The sequence below is a fragment of the Triturus cristatus genome, chromosome 12 (assembly GCF_964204655.1).
Source record: "Triturus cristatus chromosome 12, aTriCri1.1, whole genome shotgun sequence".
Lineage (NCBI taxonomy): Eukaryota > Metazoa > Chordata > Amphibia > Caudata > Salamandridae > Triturus > Triturus cristatus.
In genome coordinates, this window is record NC_140595.1 from 175,865,854 (window position 1) to 175,889,195 (window position 23,342).

The window sequence follows — 23,342 nt, forward strand, 5'->3', positions numbered from 1 at the left end:
TAAAAGTTATACATTTGCCCTTTTCCAAGCTGCTGGGACTTCGTCAGTTTGCAAAGATAGACAATAGATTTGCCAGAGCTGTGGAAAGAGTTTTCCCGCCTGTTCCTTCCAAACCCTGTGAGGTAAAGGATCCAGGGGTAAGCCGGAGGACATAGAAATTGCAGTAGTTTGAAATTCATCTTCAGTTAAGTGCTCGAAATGGTCTAGTTCACCAACTTACTCCTTATCACTGAGTCTCGGCGACACCTGATTCGAAGATAAAATATTAATGCCTTCGATGATTTTTATGATTTTCTCCTCGAAAAACACAGCCAGATTGTCATATAAAGTCTGTGACGCAGGTATAAGCTAGTTCACACATTCCGGATTAACAAATCATGCATGATGTTTTACACTTTCTTTGTGCAGTTGGGTGCAGCCAAGATAGCGCTAGAAAAATGTTCCGCTCGAGCAATTTCGATCTTATACATTGCCAGAGCTGCTTTAATAGACAAAAGTCTTCAGATTGTGCATTAGTTCCAAACGAGTCTTCATGTATGAAACTGCAAAATGCTACATGAAGCATCTAACCTCACTCTATAACTGGCTAAATCGTTAATGTTACTTGGATCTTGATCTTCCAACATGTACTGAAGAAATGTAAAGCAGGTACTGGAATTCTGGAGCTTATGAGTTCTTGCACCCTCAATACTGGCAAGCACAATGAACCACTGTAGGAATGTGGGTAAAATGAGGAGATAAATTGGTCTGGATTCTGAAAATCAACAGCCTAAAGAGAAACTGCAATCTCCTATTCGGAAGCCTCACAGCAAGCAGAAAGATCCAGTCTGTGGCTTTAATACTGAGCCCCACTCATGAAGTGGAGACTCTAGAGCTGTAGCCACACCCAAAGGAAGTCTTGTAGAGGGTAGAGTTCTGGTGTGGCTTTCCAACTAAGCCACATCGGTGGTCCACGAGGAGAACAGAATAACACGCGCTAAGATCAAGACTGACTTTAGTGGTTCCCTCTATCCAGCACCTCCTTTTAAAATAGAATTTGGGGTTAAACTCCCAATACACCTGCTTGAATAAAGCTTCAACCTAAAAAAGCATGCATGTGCGGTAAAATCATCCAAATTAATTACATCACATGATCCTTTATCATAAATTTGGCTATTCAAGGAGGTTGCTTTTGTTTATGAAGACTGGTGGGATAAGAATAATTGCACTTGCATTTGAATACTTATATACGATGAACTTATTAACCACTTCTACTGTAGAATATTACAGCATGTTACGCGTTCATTGTTTTTTTTAATACTGTGTAGCATGTATTGGATTAAAATTATTTTTGTTGTACTGCTAATGTTTTTGTAAAGTGTATGTGGAGTCTAATGATCTTAATGAACTATTTTAAAGTTGAATTATAACTGTGTCTGTAATGCAATCCTGCTGATTTATAAAACTATGGAAGATGCCTATGTTAAGAGAGTGGTAACAGTAGTCAGTCACTGGTTCCGCCAGACAATATTGTATCATATTACGACTGTGGATTCAAAAGGGTAACATTCTCCTTACCTCTGATCCACTGTGCCCTTGGTGGTGGTTGAATATTCAGCAGTTTCTCAACCGCCAATGAGTAGGCCTGTTCATTGCACATCATAGATACATAGTCCAAGCGATCAAAGTACGGTAGGGCCTGTGGATAAAGAAAATGCAGGAGACGGCAACAGTAATTAAGGGCCTATGGCTACATGAAGATTCGGTTTTTGAAGTTGCAATCTCACTGACTGGTGCTTAATGCATTCATTCACCAATAAATGATGTAGGCAAGGTGTAAATTAAGGTGTTTGGAATTGCAGTACCCAAGCATGGCCTGTCACAAACATCTAACCAGCCACCAGCAGTCCAACTCCCCCTGACGGCGGTCATTTCCACCAACGTCAATATCCCCCTCTGAGCGCTGTCCTTCTTGAAAATACTGCACCAGCAACTGTACTCTGCCACCCACTTACTCTGAGCAACGCAGCAGAAACGAGAACTTAATTTTGAGAAAAGTCCACTTCTGCTGCTCCAAACCTTGGCAACCTTGACCATCTTCACGAGGGAGTGATTACTGCCCAGCCAACTACCCTCAATGAGTGTGTTTGGATGATGGAGAAATGTGTTGGAATGTAAATACTGGTAGTTATTGCTTTGAGTACAAGTAACATAACATTAGATTCAATCCAATGATTATAATACATTCTATTCACATAGATTCGACAGAAAGAGCTCGATGGTCCTGGTTGAGTATTCAAAGATATCGTCCCAATGGCTTGCACACCTTCTTAAATAAAGCCTCCTACCTCTATTCCAAATTGTGAATATTTCTGCTGATTTAGAGTCTCTTTTGCACCTCCACTCTATGCCTGCTTTATTTTGTTCTTTGCTACAATTTCTTACTAGGTTGCCCTTCATTGCCTCCTTGCTACCAACCAACAATTACATTTTAACCGAAGAGGAACTCAATGCTTCTAATAGACGGGACACAAGAGATCTATGGATGCCTTTGCTCAAATACCAACATTACGTTTTACCATACTAAGTTAATGTTTGACAAATCACTATAGCATTGTAACTCAGTTCATTTATGTGTGAAATTGATAGCAATTCGAGATGGAGTAAAAGAGAAGCTATATAAAAACTGGACAACTGCATTTAATGAACAAGTTACTTACCTTCAGTAGAGTATATATCTAGATGCAGTTTACTTACCTTAGAATTTCCCCAGGCATCAGACTGGATCCAGAATATTTTTCGTGAGCAGTACCCCTGCGCGCTTGTAGGTGGCGTCGATTGCTCCAACTGGCGTTGTCCACACCGGAAGGGACGTCTATGTCACCAACATAGGCTCCACCTAGGCGCACTATTGTCAGTTACTTTTCATGACTTTCCACGCCAGAAGTATGGCGCCATGAATAACACAACACTGACCACTAGTGTGGATAAACTAGGGTTCTGAGAGGAATAAACCCTGACCCTAAAATCTGTCAAAGGTAAGAAACTTGTTCATCTGATAGAGGCTTCTAGCCACAGATTCCTTACCTTAGAATAGATACAGACGCAATACCATCCCCGGTGGTGGGTCTGCGGACCAATTTCAAACAAGGAAGTCCTGCAGGACTGAAAGGGCGAAGTGCCCATCCCTGTGGACCCGACTGTCTAAGAAGTGTTTGGTGAACATGTGCAAGGACGCCCATGTTGCAGCCTGACACCTGTCCAGAACCGAACTCCCCATGCGAACACAGTGGTCGCAGCTTTAGCTCAGGTGGAAAGAGCTGGCAAGCCATGAGGAGGTTGTTTCGTGCCAATGCATAGTAGATTTTGATGCAGAGCACGACCCAGCATGAGATGGTTTGCTTTTACACTGCCCGGCATTTCTTCGCACCAACCTACCCCATGAAGAGTGGACGACCTACCCGAAAATCTCTTGTGCGGTCAAGGTAGAAGGACTATGCTCATTTTTGGGTCCAGACAATGGAGTCGCTCCTCTTTTTTCGAGGTAGGTCGAGGAGCGATAAGGTAGGCAGGGTGATCAATTGGCCTACATGGAATGGGGTGAATACTTTCGGTAGAAATTAGGCCCTTGTGTGAAGCACCACTTTCTCAGGATAGACTGAGAGGTTAGGGAGCTTAGATGATAAGACCTGCAGTTCACTCACTCTACGGGAAGATGTTATTGCCACAAAGAAGGTTGTTTTTAATGTGAGAAGCCTGAGGGGACAGTTGTGGAGAGTCTCAAAATTATCACACAACAAAAAGTGGGAACCAAATTGAGGCCCCACTGGGACATAATAAATGGTGAAGGGGGAAACATGTAGAGGAGACCCTTCAAAAACGCATGTTCAATAGGGGATTTAAACAAAGAGGATTGGTCAGGCAGCCGCAAGGAGGCAGAGAGATATCCGTTCAGAGTACCCAGAGCAGAGCCCTGCTGGGTAAGAATGAAGAGTAGAACTTCATACAGGGGGCAGAAAGGGGTGCAATGGATTTTTTTGCACACCATGCCACAATTTTGTCTCCAACAGTAGGCGTTTACTGTTTTGGTGGAGGACGCTCAGCTGCCAAGATGACATTACAGACTTGGGGAGGAAGGTTGACACCTGTCAACTGCTGCCACTCATTCTCCACGCAAGAACGTGGAGAGTGGACAGGTTTGTTTGGAGAACCCTCTGTGCAGTTGCAACAGAAGATCCTCCTGAAGGGGCAGTCTGATTGGAGGATCAATGGCCATGCTCAGTAGCTCTGGATACCATATTCTTTGTGGACAGTCCGGAGCCACAAGGATGGCTTGGGCCCGGTCGTTCCTGATCTTCTTGACAACTCTGGGAAGGAGTAGTGTGGTCAGAAAGACTTACAGGAGGCCTGAGCTCCACTTCAGATGAAAAGCGAGCCTGAAAGAGAGCTGCCTTAGAAGCTCTAATGCGTAAAACTGCTGACACTGCTTGTTCGCGATGGAGGTGAACAGATCTAACCAAGACTCTCCCCATTGCTTAAAGAGACCTTGCGCCACCTCCGGGTGGAGATGCCATTCGTGATTCGCTAGGCATCAACGGCTAAGTTTGTCCATCCAGGCGTTCAGGGATCCTGCCAGGTGTTGAACCACCAGGAATATACCCTGCTGTTCCAGCCATGTCCAGAGGCACAGGGCCTCTTGACAGTGGGTCCACGATCTAACCCACTACGTTTTTTGCAGTACCCCATGGGGATGGTGTTGTCCATGAACATCTGCACTAGCCTTCTCTTGATGTAAGGTAGAAAGGCTTTCAATGCCAGTCGGATCGCACGGAGCTCCAGCAGATTGATGTGGAGACCGGATTCCACCAGAGACCAGAGTCCTCTGATCTCCACCTCCCAGATGGCCGCCCCACTCAAGGAGTGATGCATCCGTCACTACTGTCAGCTCTGTTTGGGGAAGGGAGAGGGAATCTGCCACAAACCCAATCGTGGCTCATAAGCTATCACTACATGTCTTTTGCAGTTCCCTCTGAGATCTGGACCATGTTGGAGAGGTTGCCCTGACAGTGTGCCCATTTAAACTTCAAGTCCCACTGCAGAGTCTGCATATGTCATCAAGCATGTGTTACAAGCAGGATGCAGGAGGCAATGTGTCCCAACAGCCTCAGGGTCTGCCTCACCGAAATCCAGGACAGAGGCTGAAACATCGGTATCACAGCCGCTCGGGAGGATAAGCCCGAAACTGCACTGAGTCCAGAACAGCTCAGATGAAAGGGAGCATCTGAGAGGGACTCAGGTGTGATATCAGCATGCTCACAGTGAACCCCAGTGAGTGCAGGAGGTAGGACATAGCCTGGAGGTGGGAGACAACAACGTGGGGTAAGCCAGCCTTCAAAAGCCAGTCGTCGAGATAGGAAAAGACTGGCAACCTAGCCTGTTGTGAGATGGTGGCATGGAGGGAGGGTTCATTTCGAAGGGGAGGGAGTAGCCACTTTGGACGATCTGCAGGACCAAACTGTCCGATATTATGGACTGCCAGTGGGTCAGGTGATGGTGAATCCTGCCACCAACTGGAAACCCATGATTGTAAAGGGGCAGATTAGAAGGGCTTGGAGGCGGGGGATGGACCAGACCACTTGCTACCTGACCCACAAGGTCTGTAGGTACCACACCCTCGTCCACGCAGAGGCTGGGAAGCATGTGTGGCTCGGTGGATATTGGCACGGTTGGAAGCCTCTTCCGTAGTCATGTAAGGAGCAAAAGGTAGGTCGGGGTGACATGGGGCTGCTGAGAGGCCCATAGCTAGAGAGTCCTCAAAGCACTCCAGCTCTGAATCGGCTTTATCCCCGAAAAGACTGGTTCCATCGAAGGGCATGTCCATAAAGGAAAGTTGGACATTAACTGAAAGGTCAGTCATCCTCAACCAGGTGTGGCGCCTCAGGACCACTGTCAATGAAACCGATACGCGCACTGAGTCGGTCGTGTCCAATCCACATTGTATTGCTGCATTTCTCCCATCAACAATAGCCTGAGAGAGGATGGCCTGTGCCTCCCCCAGACCTGTGCAGAACTTGCACAACCGTTTCCCACTGAGTGTGGAAGTAGCAGCAAAAAAAAGGCATGCAGTGTTCACAAACTGCAAAGCTAGGCTGGAGGAAGAAAACATTTTCTTCCCCAGCCTCTTGGATTCCTTGTCCAGGCAAGCGGTAGGGAATGTGCCCTGGGATGTTGAGGCTTGGAACACCAAGCTCTCCAGGATAGCTCGTAGGGTTGGGAAATGTGGGACCCCTGGGGTGGGGCTTTGGCAGTGGGAGATTGTCCAATTCACAAGAGCTCCTGTGTTGGGTTTAAACTGGGTCCCCAACAGGACGTCAGTGAGGGCCTCACTGAACAGCAGTAAGGGTTCGGATGAGGAGACTCCCAGTTGCAGCATATCTGTCAAAATGTTAGACTTGACTGCCGCTGAGGAAAACTGAAGGTTAAGGACTTTATCCACTCTCTGCATCACTAATTGCATATGAAGCTCCCTCCTCCATAGCCACAGAAGAGGGAGAAAGCATGCCAGTATCTGGAAAAGTATACAGTCCACTGTCGTCACCCAGTTCCTCAGCCCAGTCCATATTAGGGTCGTATGGCTGGTATTCTTCAAGGTCCAGCGACCCCTCCCAATCCTCCCCGAGTCCCAGCCCATGAGAATAGGGCTCAGGCTCCGATCTAGGATCAAAACGTCCTGCTGGGGTTGGATGCAGCATCGGGTGAAGCCCTTCTGGCTCTGGGTCAGAGTTGGGGATCACAATGGGGATGGCCCCACTGGAGTGGAACAATGAATACTTTGGACTCCGCAAACAGTATCTCGCTCAACTGGGACCTCGATTTTCACTGAGTCACATGTAGGGCCACCATGAGTTTCTGGATACACTCCTTCAAAGCCTTCGGCTTCATGGCCCGGATATCAGAACAAGACATGTCTTGTGGTCACGCTCCAGACACCACAGGCACACAAAGTGCAGGTCAGTCACCGACATTGGTCCGTAACAGGTGCCGCAGGGCTTGAATCCTGTCTTCCTAGGTGACATTCTATCACACCAGGAGCAATACCCCTCCAGAAAAGTTAACAAAATGTCAAAAAATTCCAGTAAAAAAACATAACTGAGGGGTAGCTGGCCCGGAAAGAAAAGAACAGACATCAACACCCCTAGGTGGCGTCTCTATAGGTGATGGGGACGTCACTTCCGGCACAGACGATGTCATGCAGAGCCGATCACCACCACCTACTGGGGCGCAGAGGTACTACTCATGAAAAATCTTCCGGATCCAGTTTAACGCTAGGGGAAATTCGAAGGTAAGGTATCTGCAACTAGAATCTCTGTCGGATTCTTGTTTTCAGATTATTGCTGAAAACAGTAAATAAGGGAATAGAGGTGCTAGGAAATAAAATGAATTATCTAACATCCCTGGATTTCTGGTCAAACTGTTAAACAATAATTAGAATGTGAGCCCCTTGGGTTTATAGTGAGAAACTTGGCCATTACACTATATCACATTTGTGAAAAGGATGGCACAGTAGTGTGAAGAGGAATCTGGCAACAAAGGTCTTCTGTGGGTCGTGGGAAAAAAAGTTTGGGGTCCAGCGTAATAAGGACGGATTACCTGCAGATAGGTCTTGTATTCAATCAGTTTCTCTGTACCACGATGGAGTAAGCCAATGTGGGGGTCACATCTCTTCACAGATTCTCCACTGAGCTCCAATACTAAGCGCAAAACTCCGTGAGCTGCAGGATGCTGAGGTCCAAAGTTGATGGTTAGGTTGGAAACATCCTTCTGAGCAGGGGGGTCCTTGTCTATGCAGAGGCACAAGTGACAGAAGCATATTATTTTAAGGACACTTGCATGGAAAAACCCTTTTGAGGCCCAAGTCTAGAGACCCAATTTTTAAGTAGAAAATGGGAAGAACTGAAGGTAGTATGGGCATGCAGTCCATTTGAGAAATGCAAGTAATTTGATACACTGATTGATAGGACACTAGTGTTTATGTGATTTACAAAACTCTACGGTGAACCCTTATGCACACACTGATCAATCTTCCAATACACTTCTCTCTCTGTTCCCTGCCAGTTCTGCACACTTTTGGAGGCCGATGATCTTGGTAGAGCGTAATACATGCTGCGAATTCCACCAGTGAGTAAGACTTCTCCTAAGAACATTAAGGGGATTCTCCCCTGGGAATATTTTTAAAGAACTAGGTCAAATAGTGCATTTTAAAGCCCAATTTGCTAAAAGGTTTAGTCTCTGAGAGACACTCGTACAATATTCTAGTTTTTACAAGTGGTGCCACTCCACAGAAGCTGACCCCATTTATTTTCAAACTCTGCCATGGATTCACTCTACATGTTAGCAAGTACATCTAGTATGTCACGTGCAGGGTTTTGTCATGGGTGCCACAAACACATGCCAGGGATGCCAACCCTATGCCAAAAAATAAACAGAATAGGCCAGAGTTCTGCTATAGATGTCCCATACATTACATTAGGGTCTGTAAATGTAAAAAATTACCTTTGGTGTGCAAGGGCCAGCATTTTGCCATTTGTGCCCCCATACCATGGGTACCCTCTCTTATGCAATTAACTACTTCTAATAAGTCACTGACAGTGGTTTGCCTTGAGCAACTCTAAGAAAATAAATGAATCCAGTATGGCAAAGCCTGCATTTTGCCGGGGGTAGCACTCTCCACTGACATGCCACTGGTGGCCCTGAACCAAGAAATACCTTCAGTATGCCTGGGCCATCAGCACACTTGCATCAAGACACAGACACACACACAACCTCAGAGACACTGACATCCTCGCATGCGCTAACTCTCTTCCACATTCTCGCTCATACATTTGTACATGTTTTCATCCACACACTGTCACTCACAACTCAATTTTTCCAATCCCTTTGTGTTGGGTTAGAAAAGCTTGCCCTGCTACTGCTATGCCAGTGTTTTTCAAACCGGTACTAGATACACTATTCAAAGGTCAAAACAAATAGCATTGTAAATACTGGTTTACATGTTCAATGTGAATTAACAGTGCTCTTAAAAAGATGAGCAGGTCAAAGCCTACCAGAAGACCAGCAGAAACCGATTGATGCCAAAGCACCCTTACCGCACCAATACTGCTGTCTGGTTTGCTAAAGACTTCTTGGGGACATTCAGAAAGCTGACCTAGGAATGAATTCCGCCCAGTGCTTACCATTGGCTTTGTGAATTGTAACTCATATTGTCTGGCTTTCTATTTTCTGGCTTTATTTGCTTTAGGCTGTCCAGGCTCAGTATGTCCATCCCACTGCCCAAACCTTGTTTATTATATACTTCCACAAACTAGCTTTCTGTAGCAGGCCTTTAAATCTTGTTCTCATTTTGTCAGATTTGCTGTGCATTCAAAGACAAGCTCTCTCTTCCAAGGGAGCTTGGTGTTTACTTTTCTTTCCCTTACTTCAAAGTGAGAGAACTTATGTGACAATCCTGCTGTGTATCCGTGTAAGAGGAGAGGATGTAGGATGGTATGTTTTTAGCACATGGCAACAAAAAAACAAAAAAAACACTGAACTGTGCTGATGTTTCAGTTTATAGCAGAATTAGTACAAATGAAGCACTTTTTTTGTAATTCAGAAGTGCGGTGGAAACAAATATCTGAATACTATCAAGACACTAGGTGATGGCATTTGCACACATTATCCTTTGTGTGTAGTAAACCCGTTTTTCAGAGCAAATGATGGTCATTTCAATTAAAAAAGTGTTGTCTGTAATGGCAGTGCACTACCACCCCATGCATACTACTCAACTCTATACCACACCAGACCATTTTAGGATACTCCACTCTACCCCCCTCCATTCTAAAATACACCATTCACTCTCCAACATGCCCCTTCACACCACACATCCCACTCCAGTCTACCCCATTCTATCCCATCATACTCCACTTTGCTACAATCTACTACAATATACTCCAGTTCAATCTACCACACTTCACCCAATCTACACCACTCAAAAAAACACTCTACTCTACCTCACTCCAATTTGCCCCACCTACTCCAATCTACATCTCTCTCCAATTATCCCACGTCAATCTACACCACTCTAACCCAATCTATTGAACTATACTCCAATCTACCCCAATCCCCTCCACTCCAAACCAATCTACCCCACTCCACCCCAATCTACCCCAATCCACCCCAATCTACTCCACCCCACTCCAATCTACCCCATCCACCACATCTACTGCACGCCACTCAAATCTACCCCACGCTGCTACAATCTATCCCAGTCTATCCCACTTCAGTCCACTCAACTCCAATCTACCCCCACTCCAATGTACCCCAATCCAACCCACTCCAATCTACAACAGCCCAGTTTACCCCAGTCCATTCCAAACTCCACTACAGTCCATCCAGCTCCACTTCAATGTACCCGGGTCTACTCTACCCTACTCCACCACAATCTAATCTACCCCACTCCAATCTACCAGTCTACCTACCTCAATTACCCACACTCCAATCCACCCAATTTTCCCCACTCCACTCTACCACACTCCACTCTACCCAAATTGACCCCACCCCACTTCACCCCAATCTACCACACTCCACTCCAATCTAACCCACCCCAATCTAACTCACCCCAATCTAACTCACCCCAATCTAACTCACCCCAATCTACCCCACTCCACCCTGCCATACTCTACCCTAATGCACCCCACTCTACTCTACCCCACTCCAATCTACCCTACCAGACTCCAATCATCCCTTCAAGCTATCCCACTCCATTCCAATCTCCCCTACTCTAACCCACCCAATCTATCCCACTCCACTCTTCCCCAATCTCTCTCGCTTCAATCCTTTATCGACTCCACTCAAATCTATTCAAATCCTGTCCACTCCAATCTACCCCACTCCACTCTACCCTAATCAACCATACTCCATTGCTCTCTACCCCAATCTACCATACTCCATTGCTCTCTACCCCACTCCACATGCCACCCAAATCTACCCCACACCAGTCCAATCTACCTCACTCCATGTCACTCCAAACTACCCCACTCCAAACTACCCCACTCCAAACTACTCAAACCTAACACAATCTATTCCACTCCAATCTACCCATCTCAATCTACCCCACACCACACCAATTCATCCAACTCCACCTCACTCCAATCTACCCTAATCTACCAGAGTCCATTCTTCTCTACCCAATCTACCCCACTCCATTTCACTCCACATGCCACCCAACTCTACCCAACTCCAGTCTAATCTACCGCACTACATCCCGCTCCAATCTACCTTGTCCCAACCCAATCAACCATACTCCAATCTACCCCACCTAACCAAATCTACCCCATTCCCATCTACCCCACACCACTCTATCCAACTCCACTTCTATAGAGCTCACTCCAATCTAGTCCACTTCACTCATCCCCACTCCACTTCAATCTACCCCACTCTACCCTAGTCTACCCCGCTCCACTCTTTCCCATCCACCCCACTCCACTCTACCCCAATATATTCCACTCCACCCCAACCTGCTGCATACCACCCCACTACAACCCACTCCACCTCACCATACTATAAATCAGGCAATCTACCCCACTCCACTCAAATCTACCCAACTCCTCTCCAGTCTACCCCCACTCCACTCTGATCTACCCCAATCCACCTTGCTCCACTTTTTCCCAATCTACCCTACTCCTCTCCAATCTACCCCAATATGCACCACTCCACTCTACCCCTACCTTCCCATACTCCAATCTACCGCGATCTACTAAACCCCAATCTACCCCACTCCACCCCAGCCCATCTACCCCACTCCACCCTAGCCCAATTTACCCCACTCCACCCTAATCCAATCTACCCCCTTCCTTGTACCCAACTCTACCCCCAAACTATTCTACACCTATATACCCCACTCCACTCTACCCCACTCCACTCTACCCCAATCTAGCCGTTAGCTTTCAGCCATGCTGAACAGCAGCCACACTGGTGTACATAATGGCTAAAACACACTGACAAAGCCAATAGCTCTCACAAGTTTCAGTTCCTAATTTTGATACTTTAATCTTTGAAGGAATCGAAGGCTAATCACAGCAGTGGTGAAAGAGTGGAGCTGCATGTCATGTGCAGATGTCAGAATTCCAGTGCTAACTGGGAAACATTGGCACACCTACAAATCAATGGAGGATGCAAAATATTTTACAGTTCACCAAAAAAGAGCCTTTGTGGGTGCTGGCTCTATGACATAACACCGCCTGTATACACCACCCCCTCATGTGGCCATGCTGTGAAGCAGTGGTGCAATGTAAAAGCTTGTGAATTTAGAAGATGCAACCTTTGTTTCTGGCGCCTCTGTTCATATGCAGAGCACAGGCTTTTCTCTGTAGTGAAAAGATTCTCAGCAGAAATATTGCTGGGACCTGGGCTCCACTGCCACACAGACTTGGCGACCGAGCTCATTTGCTTCACCACATACAGCATAATCGTCAATATGCTCTAGTATCATTTTCCCACTGGTACTATTAGATCTTAAAGAATTATTCATGTGAATTTAGCCTGAAGGACTTGACAAACCAAACATCATTATAGTCCCACATATGCAACAATTATGCCCGTTAATCATCCGACCTTCAGTATGTCAAAGCCTTTACCATTCCATTAAAATATTACAGAAAGCCTGACGCGTTAAATGGTTATCTGACAAGGCAGATATGTATCTGAAATTGATTGAAACAGATATTTTCCCTATCTTAATGAACTTTGTTTCCCCGTCCATATAGATGACAAACAGCCCTCTTCACCAGGTGCTTCGCGGTTTATTCTGTCCAACAGATAAAATGTATCAAAGACATTGAATAATGAAACTGAGCTAAACCTAGAAATATGTAAACATTGCGTTAATTATGTCGCAGTCAGCATAAAACTAGCTTCCAAAAGCTACTGAAGGATGATAGGGCGGAGGATGCAAATCCACAAGACAGCAGGTCTATTGAGAGGCTTTGGTACAAATAAACATCATCCATGCCATAAATACTACTTTAATGCCAGGCGGTCGGGCTATGAGCTACCTCTGAGGGGATCCCCTCACCTACGCTTCTGCAACCCCGGGTGGGTAAATAATATTCTTCATCAGATGAACAAGGGCAAACCTATGACAAACAAGCTGAAGCCTGGGGATCTTCAGTCTAACAAAACAACAGCAAACCACTCAGTGGTGACACTGGATACCCGAAAAGATGTAAAAACACAAACAGTTAAATAATAAAATAATTCAAGTGTACACACTCTGCTTTAGCAAACCAGTAGCAGGGCTCGTCCAAGGAGAAGTGATGTGAGGTTACACTACTATTTGAGCTACTTCCTCAGGTGAGATCATGACTGCTAAAGAACTTCCAAATTGCTATCGACATAGAAAACCCACAGAAGAGGTGGACATATGGCCGACAAAACACACCATCGCTTGCTGCCACTACTAAAAAAGATGCAGGCTGCAGCACACACTCGCTCCACCACAAACACAGCTCATACATACTGGGTTCATGCCAAGCTTTTGAGATTTAACCATAGGCACCGGTCCGAAACCAATGCACACGCACGCTGCAACATTGCCTCTCTGGCTACCAAAATGGTCTGTGTACGGTTACAGGGGTAGATATTCAATTGATATTCACCCAACTATTGAAATCCATGAAACAATAAATTAACGACAGAGTTTCTGGAGGCAACCCATTAAACTTCAGTAAAATGGCACCGTGGTGTCTCAGTCTCCAAGCAGTCCTCAGCAAGATGAATCTGAGGCAGTCTGATGTAAAGGGTACTGGTGCTCAAGACAGGTTGGGGAAATAGAAAACAGACAACTCTATGCCACACCCTTTTACAATTAATGGTGCGCCATGGAAGACCGTGCAGTCCCTCTACAGGACAGACTGCTTAAGTCACTCAACTTCAAAAGCTGCACATCATACGTACATCCAGTGGTGTGAACCTGGGCAGCGGCTCGGCCGTACAACAGAGGGCCCAATGTGCATACCCTGAGAAATGCTGCTTTATGGTGCCATTTATAATCACTTTCCATCATAAAAGAAGACTGAACAAAGACAATGGAATAAACATTTGTAGAACTTTTAGACCGCTTTAATGTGACACCCCCCTTACAATAGTGCTACAACACAAACGAAAGGTAGAGAAGAACCACCACCTGTGGCCACGATAAGCATACTGAACATCCAAGAAAATAAACATGGTCATCTAAATGGACAGTCAGGTTGCATTGACCAGGAGGCCTAGGCTCACCATTCCATGGAGCCGGTTTCCATTTCTGTGTTATGGCGTCGGGATACATGACTGCTCCTGCGTACTGCTCCGTCCATTCCACATCCGGCTGCCATTGCCTTGCTGTTCTGCAGTCCATCATAAAAAGAGAAAGCAGACTAAGAGAGATTCCAAAACACCAGGCTCAGTAAGGACTCGAATGCATTCCCATACAGGTTAGCGTTCTGGACAGTGTAATCATACAGCAATTTGGGTAACACAATCTCTTCTTCGCAGTTACAGATGAGCATAAAATAAAGCCATGACCAAAGCCAGAACCTGGGGCCACTGGGTATTGGAAGACATAGAAAAGGGAACACAGTAAGTTCAGTGAAGAGCGGCAAGGGTATACATCATGCAAACAAACCCAAAATATTATAAAACCAGGTTTGCAAAGAAATCTAAATGAACTAAACCAATATGCAGAAGACATTTTTTTGGGACCCAACATATCTAAAACCCAAATCTTACCTTTTAGTGGCAGAAGGAAATCTTTGCCTTTTACATGGTCATTGAGAGGCAACCCAATTGAGATAGTGAAAGAATATGTCTACTTGGGCCGTATAATCTACAAGTCGCCCATCATCTCAAACATCTTGGGCGAAAGGCAGACTCCAATGTAGCGGAACTACAGAGATTTTATTGCTCAACTGGCAATAGACATTTTAAATCCCTGATGGAGGTTTACAGCATGAAAATCCCACCCATTCTCTCTTATGCCTTGGAATATACACAAATTAAAGCATGACAATCAATAAAAGTAAAGGAAGGGATCATCCTTTGGAAACAGTTAAAAGTATCCCAATCAGTCCCTGTACAAGCTTCATGCCTTGAGCTCTCTCCAACAAGCACTTTTGCCCGAGTTTTCTCCAATATTATCAGGTGGGCCTATAATCTATTTCATGCAGTTCCAGGCACACTAAGGAATATAATAAAACTGGAGACTTTTAGGGATGAATCAGCTTGGTACACCTTCAACAGGAACCTCATAAAATCCCTTGAGGTGTCACAATGCACTATAGCACTTTTGCAATTAAAGTATTATAAAATATTTGCGGAAAACATAGTATTTAAAACCCCTGAGCACTATCTACAGTTCCAGTTAGAGCACAGAGTAAGGCGCTGTATCCTTCTTCTGCGATTAGGAATTCTTTCTTTAAAAGCATATTCCGCTAGATGGATCGCCACCGAAAAGTAACTTATGCAATGGCGGATCAGAAGATCTCTCTCACATATTACTAATTTGTCCTAATTCGACTTTGGTAGAGGCTCGGCATCGATTCATAAAGCCAATCCGTTTAAGATACAACACTATTTTAGCCCAAGATCTAATCACAGTCTGCAAGTCTCCCCCTAATGAATTTGTATGCTGTAACTTGTTTACGTTTTTAAAGAATGTCTTAAAACTTTTTTTTTTTTTTAAGTGCTCAAATCTTATAGTTTTAATAATGTATGTTGTTCATAAACTACTTTAACCTGTTCAATCTTATAAAGAGTCTTTAAAAATCGCTTTTAAAAATATAATTTAACATGTTCAATTTTAATGTAACTGCATTTTTGGTGACCACAGTTGAGGTCTGAATCAAACAAAATTGATTGATTGATTGATATAAAACCAAACTGTTCCAGATGTCTAACCTATGCATATAAAGATAACTGCAGGTAGTCTTGTTTTTTGTTTTTAAAAAGTAATGAGTCGCAGTGACAGACTGCACTGAACAAATTCAAATTCTCTGGACCTTGAGTGTTTTGGGGCCAGTTATGGGTGACTAGATTCTAACTTCTTCTGTCTACATTAGTTTTCCTTAGAATCAGCTTGGAAATGCAATGTTCAAAAGTTAATCCAAGTGTAGACATAGGAAATACTTACTTGGCTTGTCTTGCAAAATTACAAACATGTTTGTGTTTACTGTGCCTGACAAAGAATGTTAAAAAAAAACACACAAAAAACACCAACCATTTCTGAAGGCAGCAGGACACTAGCAAAAACACTTGCAAATCCAATAGATAGCTCACCTTTCACATTTGGGTACAGAACTATTGGATCTGATATTGCTTGTTTTGGTTCCGCTATTGTTTACAGCACATGGACCATTGTGCATGCTTGAATATACATTTCTTTTTTTAATGGGATTCTCCTGGTTTAAATTATGCAATGCACTTCAATTACTCATGATAGTACTACACTATTTACACTTTGCAATTTATTATATTAACTTCTGGTTCAAAGTGCTAACTTTTCAGTTACGTTTTACCTTGAATTGTTTACTTTAATTGTCCAATTAAGATTGCATTATTTCTATAATGTGTCTTGTAGTATGTCCTTATAGTGCTATGAAACATGTTTAAGACAATAAAATGCGAACAACAAAAGCAGAGTAAAGTTTTGCGTGCTTTCATATTTGGGCACTTTTGGCAGCTTAGTGTGTGTTTATAAGTCAAGGTGTGTGTAATTATCCGGTGAGGTTCACTATAATTACTTTACTTGAAAGGAAGTGGAACCTCTGTCCTCCCACCGCCTTCCAGGATTGCCTTAGAAGGGTGGCGGAGGACTCGCAAGGAGAGCACAAGTCAGTCCCGCCAGACCAGGAGGCGCACTCGACCCTAGCGGACCAGCAGTTGACCCCTCCCGGCAGCACCTAGAGGGCCGGTCAGCAGAAAGGCATGAAAAAAAGCATAACAAAAATAAGGGGTCAGCTGAGGCGAAACAAATTATGGTTTAAAAGGCCCAACCGGGCAAAGGGTCGTGGGAGTGGGCACGGCAAAAAGACATCCGGAAGAGGTGACCAGCCTCATTGTCGCCGTGAGGAGAAGAACTGATCTTTGTCTATGTCGCGGCAGAGAAGAGAAAGGAATATTCGCTGCCTAGGGGAATTTGAACTCACAGAGACGAGCAGCGGGGGAGAAGAAACCTCCTATGCAAGAAGGGTTGGAGTCTGGCGAACATCGCAGTGTGAGCAGGAGCATGGTGCGCCATCAAGTGGCCCAAGAGGTGGACCAAGACAGGCCTGACAAAAAACGTGGCACTGCTTGAGTACTTCCCAAAAGTGCTGGCATTTACACTGTGGAGAGAACACCTGGCAAATAGACAGGTGACACCAAGGTCAGACAACTACACGGTGGTCCGAACAATAACCTGGGGGGGGGTGCTCAAGAGTACTAGGGCTGCTTCAGTGCCTAGTGGGCTGCCAGCTGAACAGCAACATAGAATTTAAGGCTACAAATGTGTCAGGATGTGACAACACAATCATTGATGATCTCTCTCGCTTTCAGTGGGAGAGGTTCTGCCAATTGGCACTTTGGGGGGGACAAAAGGATGACAGCACTGCACGCAAAGGAGCTGACCTATGGGTACTCGTTGACAGGGCTCTGGCCCCGAAAACCACAGCCACCTATCTTAAGAGCTTGGAATGTTTCAGGCGGGCGACGAGGGGAGGGAAGGTGAGGGGAGGGGAGGGAAGGTGAGGGGAGGGGAGGGAAGGTGAGGGGAGGGGGGGAAGGTGAGGGCAGGGGAGGAGGGGGCACACAAACCTAAACCAGTGTCAAGGTAGAAGGGTTTATACAATGGGCCTTTGAATAGGGCAAGTCCATGGCTTGGGCACATTCAAATCTGAGCACTTAGCATACCACGCAAATCTGTACAGGGGAGTGGGCCCAATAAACAAGTTTTACTGCTGCGCAGCAATAAAGGTCTGGGACTGCATGCAACCAAAAACAAATTACAAAAAAGGGATACCAGACTACCAATTCATTTTGAAAGGCTGAAGGCGATCTTATGGAACCTACTAGGAATAAGTAGATCGGCAAAGGAGGTGCAGTTTGTCCTAGCATTCTTTGGGGAGTTTGTAGGAAAATAGGCCATTATTTGTGTGGCCTGCACAAGTAATGAGTCCACATTTATCCACCACTGGGAACCAAACACCCCATTGTAGCGCTTGACTCTCATAGGGTAGCGTTGCAGAGCAGTCCAAGGCTTACTCAACGAAGGTGGCGTGGGCTAGTAATCTCCATTCAAAAATACACAATAACTCTCAATAAATGATTGTCCAGTCTGTCCTTCTTCCTTTTGAAAAACGGAAAAAGTACATTTATTACACACACACTACTCAATACTATACAGCAATTTACAAAGATACACAAAATGACAAAAATGCTTTCGGATGACATTGCGTGATCATTCTTAACTCTCCCAAAGGGAGGTCTCGATCAACAAATCACATGGTAGAACATTTACTTAGATTAGAAATGCAATAATGGAATATCACTTTGAATGAGCATGCACTTAATATGGGCAATAAAGCACGTTTACTTGGCATATGAGTGGTTGTCAGCGTCACTACTTCATTAAAGCATTCACAAGAGAATATGTTTAGGCATGTATAGGTGATTTATCTCATCAGTTACTTTTAGCCTGAAATACGCACTTTAAACATAGCCTCTGAAGGCAGCACAATTATAATCACAGCTTTTATTTAATTATAGTTCTCACCCCAGAGGCTGTTTACAGCATCAACACTTTTCCAAAGAATATAAATAGTGCATTCTTACACATAGTCCCTAAAGGACATCACTTTGGTAATACACATGTGTAACCACCTTTCACCCCTAGAGGGTGTCTCAACATGAAAACTTCATATTGAATTTTTTCAAGCCATACTGGTTGCAACCCAGAGGGCGCACCTTTCCCCAGCAATGAAACAAAAGTTCCAACCTAGAGATGCTTGAAAACACTTGAAACCCTTTAGGGGTTATCTTTGTAATGTCCCAGCCAACTCAGGGAAGGAAGGGTCTATGTAACTGCTCCTGGGGGGAGGCTGTGCTGCTCCTGTAGTTCCTCCGCGGCTTCCTTACTCCTTTGGTGGTGACCCCGCTCTCCTGGGGCACCACAAAGCCAAAACTAGCGATTGGTGTAAATATGGGGCGCTGATCGCGCATCTTTGAACAGCGGCTCTCCCGCTGCGCTGGATAGAGCTGCGTCAGTTTCCTGTGGGCATTTTGTTTTTCCTTTGGAAGGCCTTGCACTGTGGCTTCTGTGTCCACACGGCCAGCACACTGAGCGCTGCTGCAGGAGCCGCCTCTTTTCTGGTCTGCCTGATCCTGCGGGCAGACATGTGCTGTGCGGCTGGGTAGGCGGCTGCATAGGGGACCGCTGCAAAAACAACCGTTTATGGACAGAAAACAGAACAATGTCATAAATTCACCCCAGTACAGAGATCTGTGCCTAAATCCATCGTTTTTTTGCTCACCATGCCATTCCAGTTTGAACCAAGCCATATGCATATCAGTCTTGACCCTGTGCTTTATGGGAACAGTCCAGCCCTAACTGCCAAGCCAGGTCCTCCCTGGACTGGAAACAAGCATCCTAGGACCGGTTTTGGGGTTTCACCCCTCTTCAGCCAGGATAGGTTGATTCCAGTGGCATGGAGAGCACGGGACCCACGTCTGGGCATACCCGTCCCACTCGGGGTGACAAATGCAAAACAAGCAATGGCATAGCCAATAGGTCTCGCTTTTGGGACCTTATAAGTATTTAGTTATGCAGCACAATATCCTTGGTGCAACAACATTAACTGTTGCATGGTTAAACACTTATAAGGCCCAAAAGGTGAGACCTATTGGCTATGCCAATGTTTTTTTTTTTTTTTAAAGGACAAGCAGTGCTAACAGGCTCCGGCTGCCACTTAGAGGTAGAGCGAGAGAGGTAGAGCGAGAGAGGTAGGGCGAGAGAGGTAGGGCGAGAGAGGTAGGGCGAGAGAGGTAGGGCGAGAGAGAAGGAAGCATGTGTGTGTACGTGTCCAGGAAATGGTGTAGGGTCTCACCCAGAGGTAGGAAGTAGGCAAAAATTAAGGGTGCCAGGGATGAGCCACCCAGGTAGTTGCTCGGAGGATCCACTAAGGGATAGTGGATTCTGCAAGTAAAGAAGCGCCATGTGAGAATCACTGCATGTAGAAATCGCTTCAAAATAAGTAGGTCCACTAATGATTGAGGAAGTGAAATCAATATGTGTTAATTATGGGCTCTAAAGAAGGAAGAATTAAAATTCACCATATCAAGCTCAATGCACGTAAATATGGGCCACCGTAAAGAAGGAAAAGCCAAATAGGCATCAAGAATGTTCCATTATGTAGAGAATAGGCTCACTGTAAGTAGCGCAACAAAATTCTATTAGCCATGCAACAGTTTAATGTTTTGCAGTTGCCAAAAGTCCGCCCCTCTGCTTCCTCTCCCCGGGCTGGTTTGTTCCTCGGTCACGCCCACAGCACAACCTCCCGGAAGACAACACTAACACCTAAACTGCCCTAATTAAGGCCCTGCAAGCAAGAGTAGTGGTACGGGTATTGAAAAGGGAAACGAAGATAAAAGGGAAAGAAAGGGATGGACGAAAAGGAAACCCGTTAAAGGGGAGCGTGGAGCAGAGATGAGGAGGAGAAGAAAGGGAAAGGTGGAGAAAGAAATGCGGCCGGAGAAGAGTTAAAGCAGGGAGGAGTTGGACCAGAGGATTGGAGAACATCCACACAAATGGCAACAACCCAATTCACCAATGAAGAGCCACATATGCCACAGGAGTCCTCACGAGACCTCACACTGAAACCAACAAAACGCCAGCCCGCCAAAGGAGAGCCTGGTGTCTTACTACTGATGGCAAAGCATGACCCACCAGCCTACGAAAGAAAAGCATTTTGTCAAAACAAAGAAATACCAGCTCACCAAAGCCAGGCACTGTGCCTCATAAGCAAGGCCAATGGAATTATGCGGCAATGGAGGACCCACTTATGGAGCAGGGTCATTCTAGATTATGTGGCAAGAAATGGTAAACAATGAGGCTTAATGTGACATTCTGTGGCAGAATTATGTTACTAATTTATGTTAACATACATTCATATCGCCTGGGCAAAGGTTTCACTTCACCATTTGCCTTTTAATACTTATATACAGCAGCCAGCAACCGAAGGACGACCAGTTACCTTTGAAAAAGGTCTGCCACTGAGCTTGAACATCACGTGGCACTTTTCTGTAGAAACGTTTGATCCATTTGAACTATTTTTGTTTAAATCTGCACATTGTGCAGATGATTGTAAATTATGTGGGGAGTACCTTAAAGACATCATTAAACAGGAAAGGCCTGAGGTGCAGAGCCGCACAATTCCTATGGCCCTCTGTGGGTCACGGGAAGGGAAACCACAAGGCACTGACGTCTAAAAGGGGAGGACACGTCTGAGCTACGGTAAGCCTCGTGGGCTCACCACAAAGCCAGGATTTCACCTGCATATGCAGGATTTTAATGACAGGGTAGGCAAAAACACAATCCTACATGCTAGAAACATAAAACTGGAAAACAAACTTTACAGAGATCTAAACAACCTAAAAATGTATATCTTATGTGGTTTCACTGCTAGGAGTCTAGTGGCGGACAAGGAAACAGAGTTCTTATAATGCCGGAATATCTACTTGTCCAAACCGCGTGATCCTGGGCAAATGACCTCTGTTTTCCAGTGGCTCGCTTGCCTTATGTGCCAAAAGTCAACACAGCATTAAACGGGCTAAAACCCTGGATTAGGAGACATACACAAGCTACATATTCATTTACACTCAAAAGCCAACAGAGCCGGGCAGACACACAGGGTGGCCTGAGTCCGTGCACCCTCAAGTACCAGCGCACGAGCTGAACTCACCATGAAAACCTCGTGAACATAAAGGGTGCATTTTATGTTCAGCTCGGATCAGGTGCCAGACCTGACGAGCACAAATCTTACAGCTGGGTGGGCTTAAGGCTTGAAGAAGGAAACAAGTGGGATGGGTGGGGGGCGTGCACCCGAGGCCTGAAGAAGGAAACAAGTGGGAGGGGTGGGGGGAGTGTGCACGAGGCTTGAAGAAGGAAACAAATGGGAGGGGTGGGGGGAGTGCGCGCGAGGCTTGAAGAAGGAAACAAGTGGGAGGGGTGGGGGGAGTGTGCACGAGGCTTGAAGAAGGAAACAAGTGGGAGGGGTGGGGGGGGGGAGTGCGAGCGAGGCTTGAAGAAGTAAACAAGTGGGAGGGGTGGGGGTGGGGGGGGAGTGCACATGGGCTTGAGCCTTGAAGGAAACAAGTGGGGGGGGGGGGGGGGTGCAACAAGACCTGCGGCGAGCGTGATGCGTTCTGTGGTGGGAAGGGAGAGGGGCATTGAAGGGCGAGCTCGCACTTGGGAGAGCGAGAGGAAAGCCAGATGGTGCCTCTGCTCGCAACTATGCGCGTAATCTCACGTTCTATGCCACCCAAAAAGCTGTGGTCGGGTTTTTAAAGCCCACTCACTAAATGTTTTGCCAGAGCAGCGCATGCGCTGGCTCAGGCGAGACCTAAACAGTTGATGGACAGAATGCAGAACAATGTCATAAATTCACCCCAGTACAGAGATCTGTGCCTAAATCCATCGTTTTTTTGCTCACCATGCCATTCCAGTTTGAATCCAGCCATATGCAAATCAGTCTTGACCCTGTGCCTCATGGGAACAGTCCAGCCCGAACTGCCAAGCTGCAGCGCTCCCCCTCTTCTCCTCTCCAGGGCCCACGGATGGGGTCCTAAGCCCCCCATGGTATTTGCAGGGAGCGCAATGGCGCTTTCCGGCTTTTCTTCAGTGTCGGCCGCATGGGGGAGCGCTGCAGCACTCCCCCTCTACTTCTCCTCTCCAGGGCCAACGGATGGAGTCCTGGGCCCACATTGCAAGGGCGCAGAGATAGGGTCCTGGGCCCCTGTGCAGCATCGCAGAACCCAGTCTTTATTTCCTCACTAAGGCCCAGGGACGGGGCCCTAGGTCACCTTCTTCACATTATGAGGGGGCACTGCAGCACTCCCTCAATCATTTCCTTCTCGGGACAAAGATATGCAGTCCTGGGCCCTTTCCTCCTCCTCGCAGGCAAAGTGCAATATCGCTTTTCACGTTTCTTTGGTTTGGGGCAGCCTCGGGCCCTATTCAACTCCAAGCGACGGTGACGGAGAACTACGCACTTCGTCGCAAGTTCCTGACAGAAGGTCAAAGGTCACCTGCTTCACGA

General features: G+C 45.9%; 1 protein-coding gene across 1 annotated transcript in view; it reads right to left on the reverse strand.

The window, feature by feature from the left end:
- The window catches only part of NDUFS2 (NADH:ubiquinone oxidoreductase core subunit S2), a 100,642-nt gene that overhangs the window by 68,412 nt on the left and 8,888 nt on the right, over positions 1 to 23,342 (reverse strand). The window contains exons 2-4 of the mRNA XM_085639177.1: positions 14,296 to 14,402; positions 7,630 to 7,820; positions 1,558 to 1,678 (exon numbers count right to left, since the gene is read on the reverse strand). Of these exons, the coding sequence (XP_085495303.1) occupies positions 1,558 to 1,678; positions 7,630 to 7,820; positions 14,296 to 14,402 (419 nt within the window). The remainder of the gene's footprint in view (positions 1 to 1,557; positions 1,679 to 7,629; positions 7,821 to 14,295; positions 14,403 to 23,342) is intronic.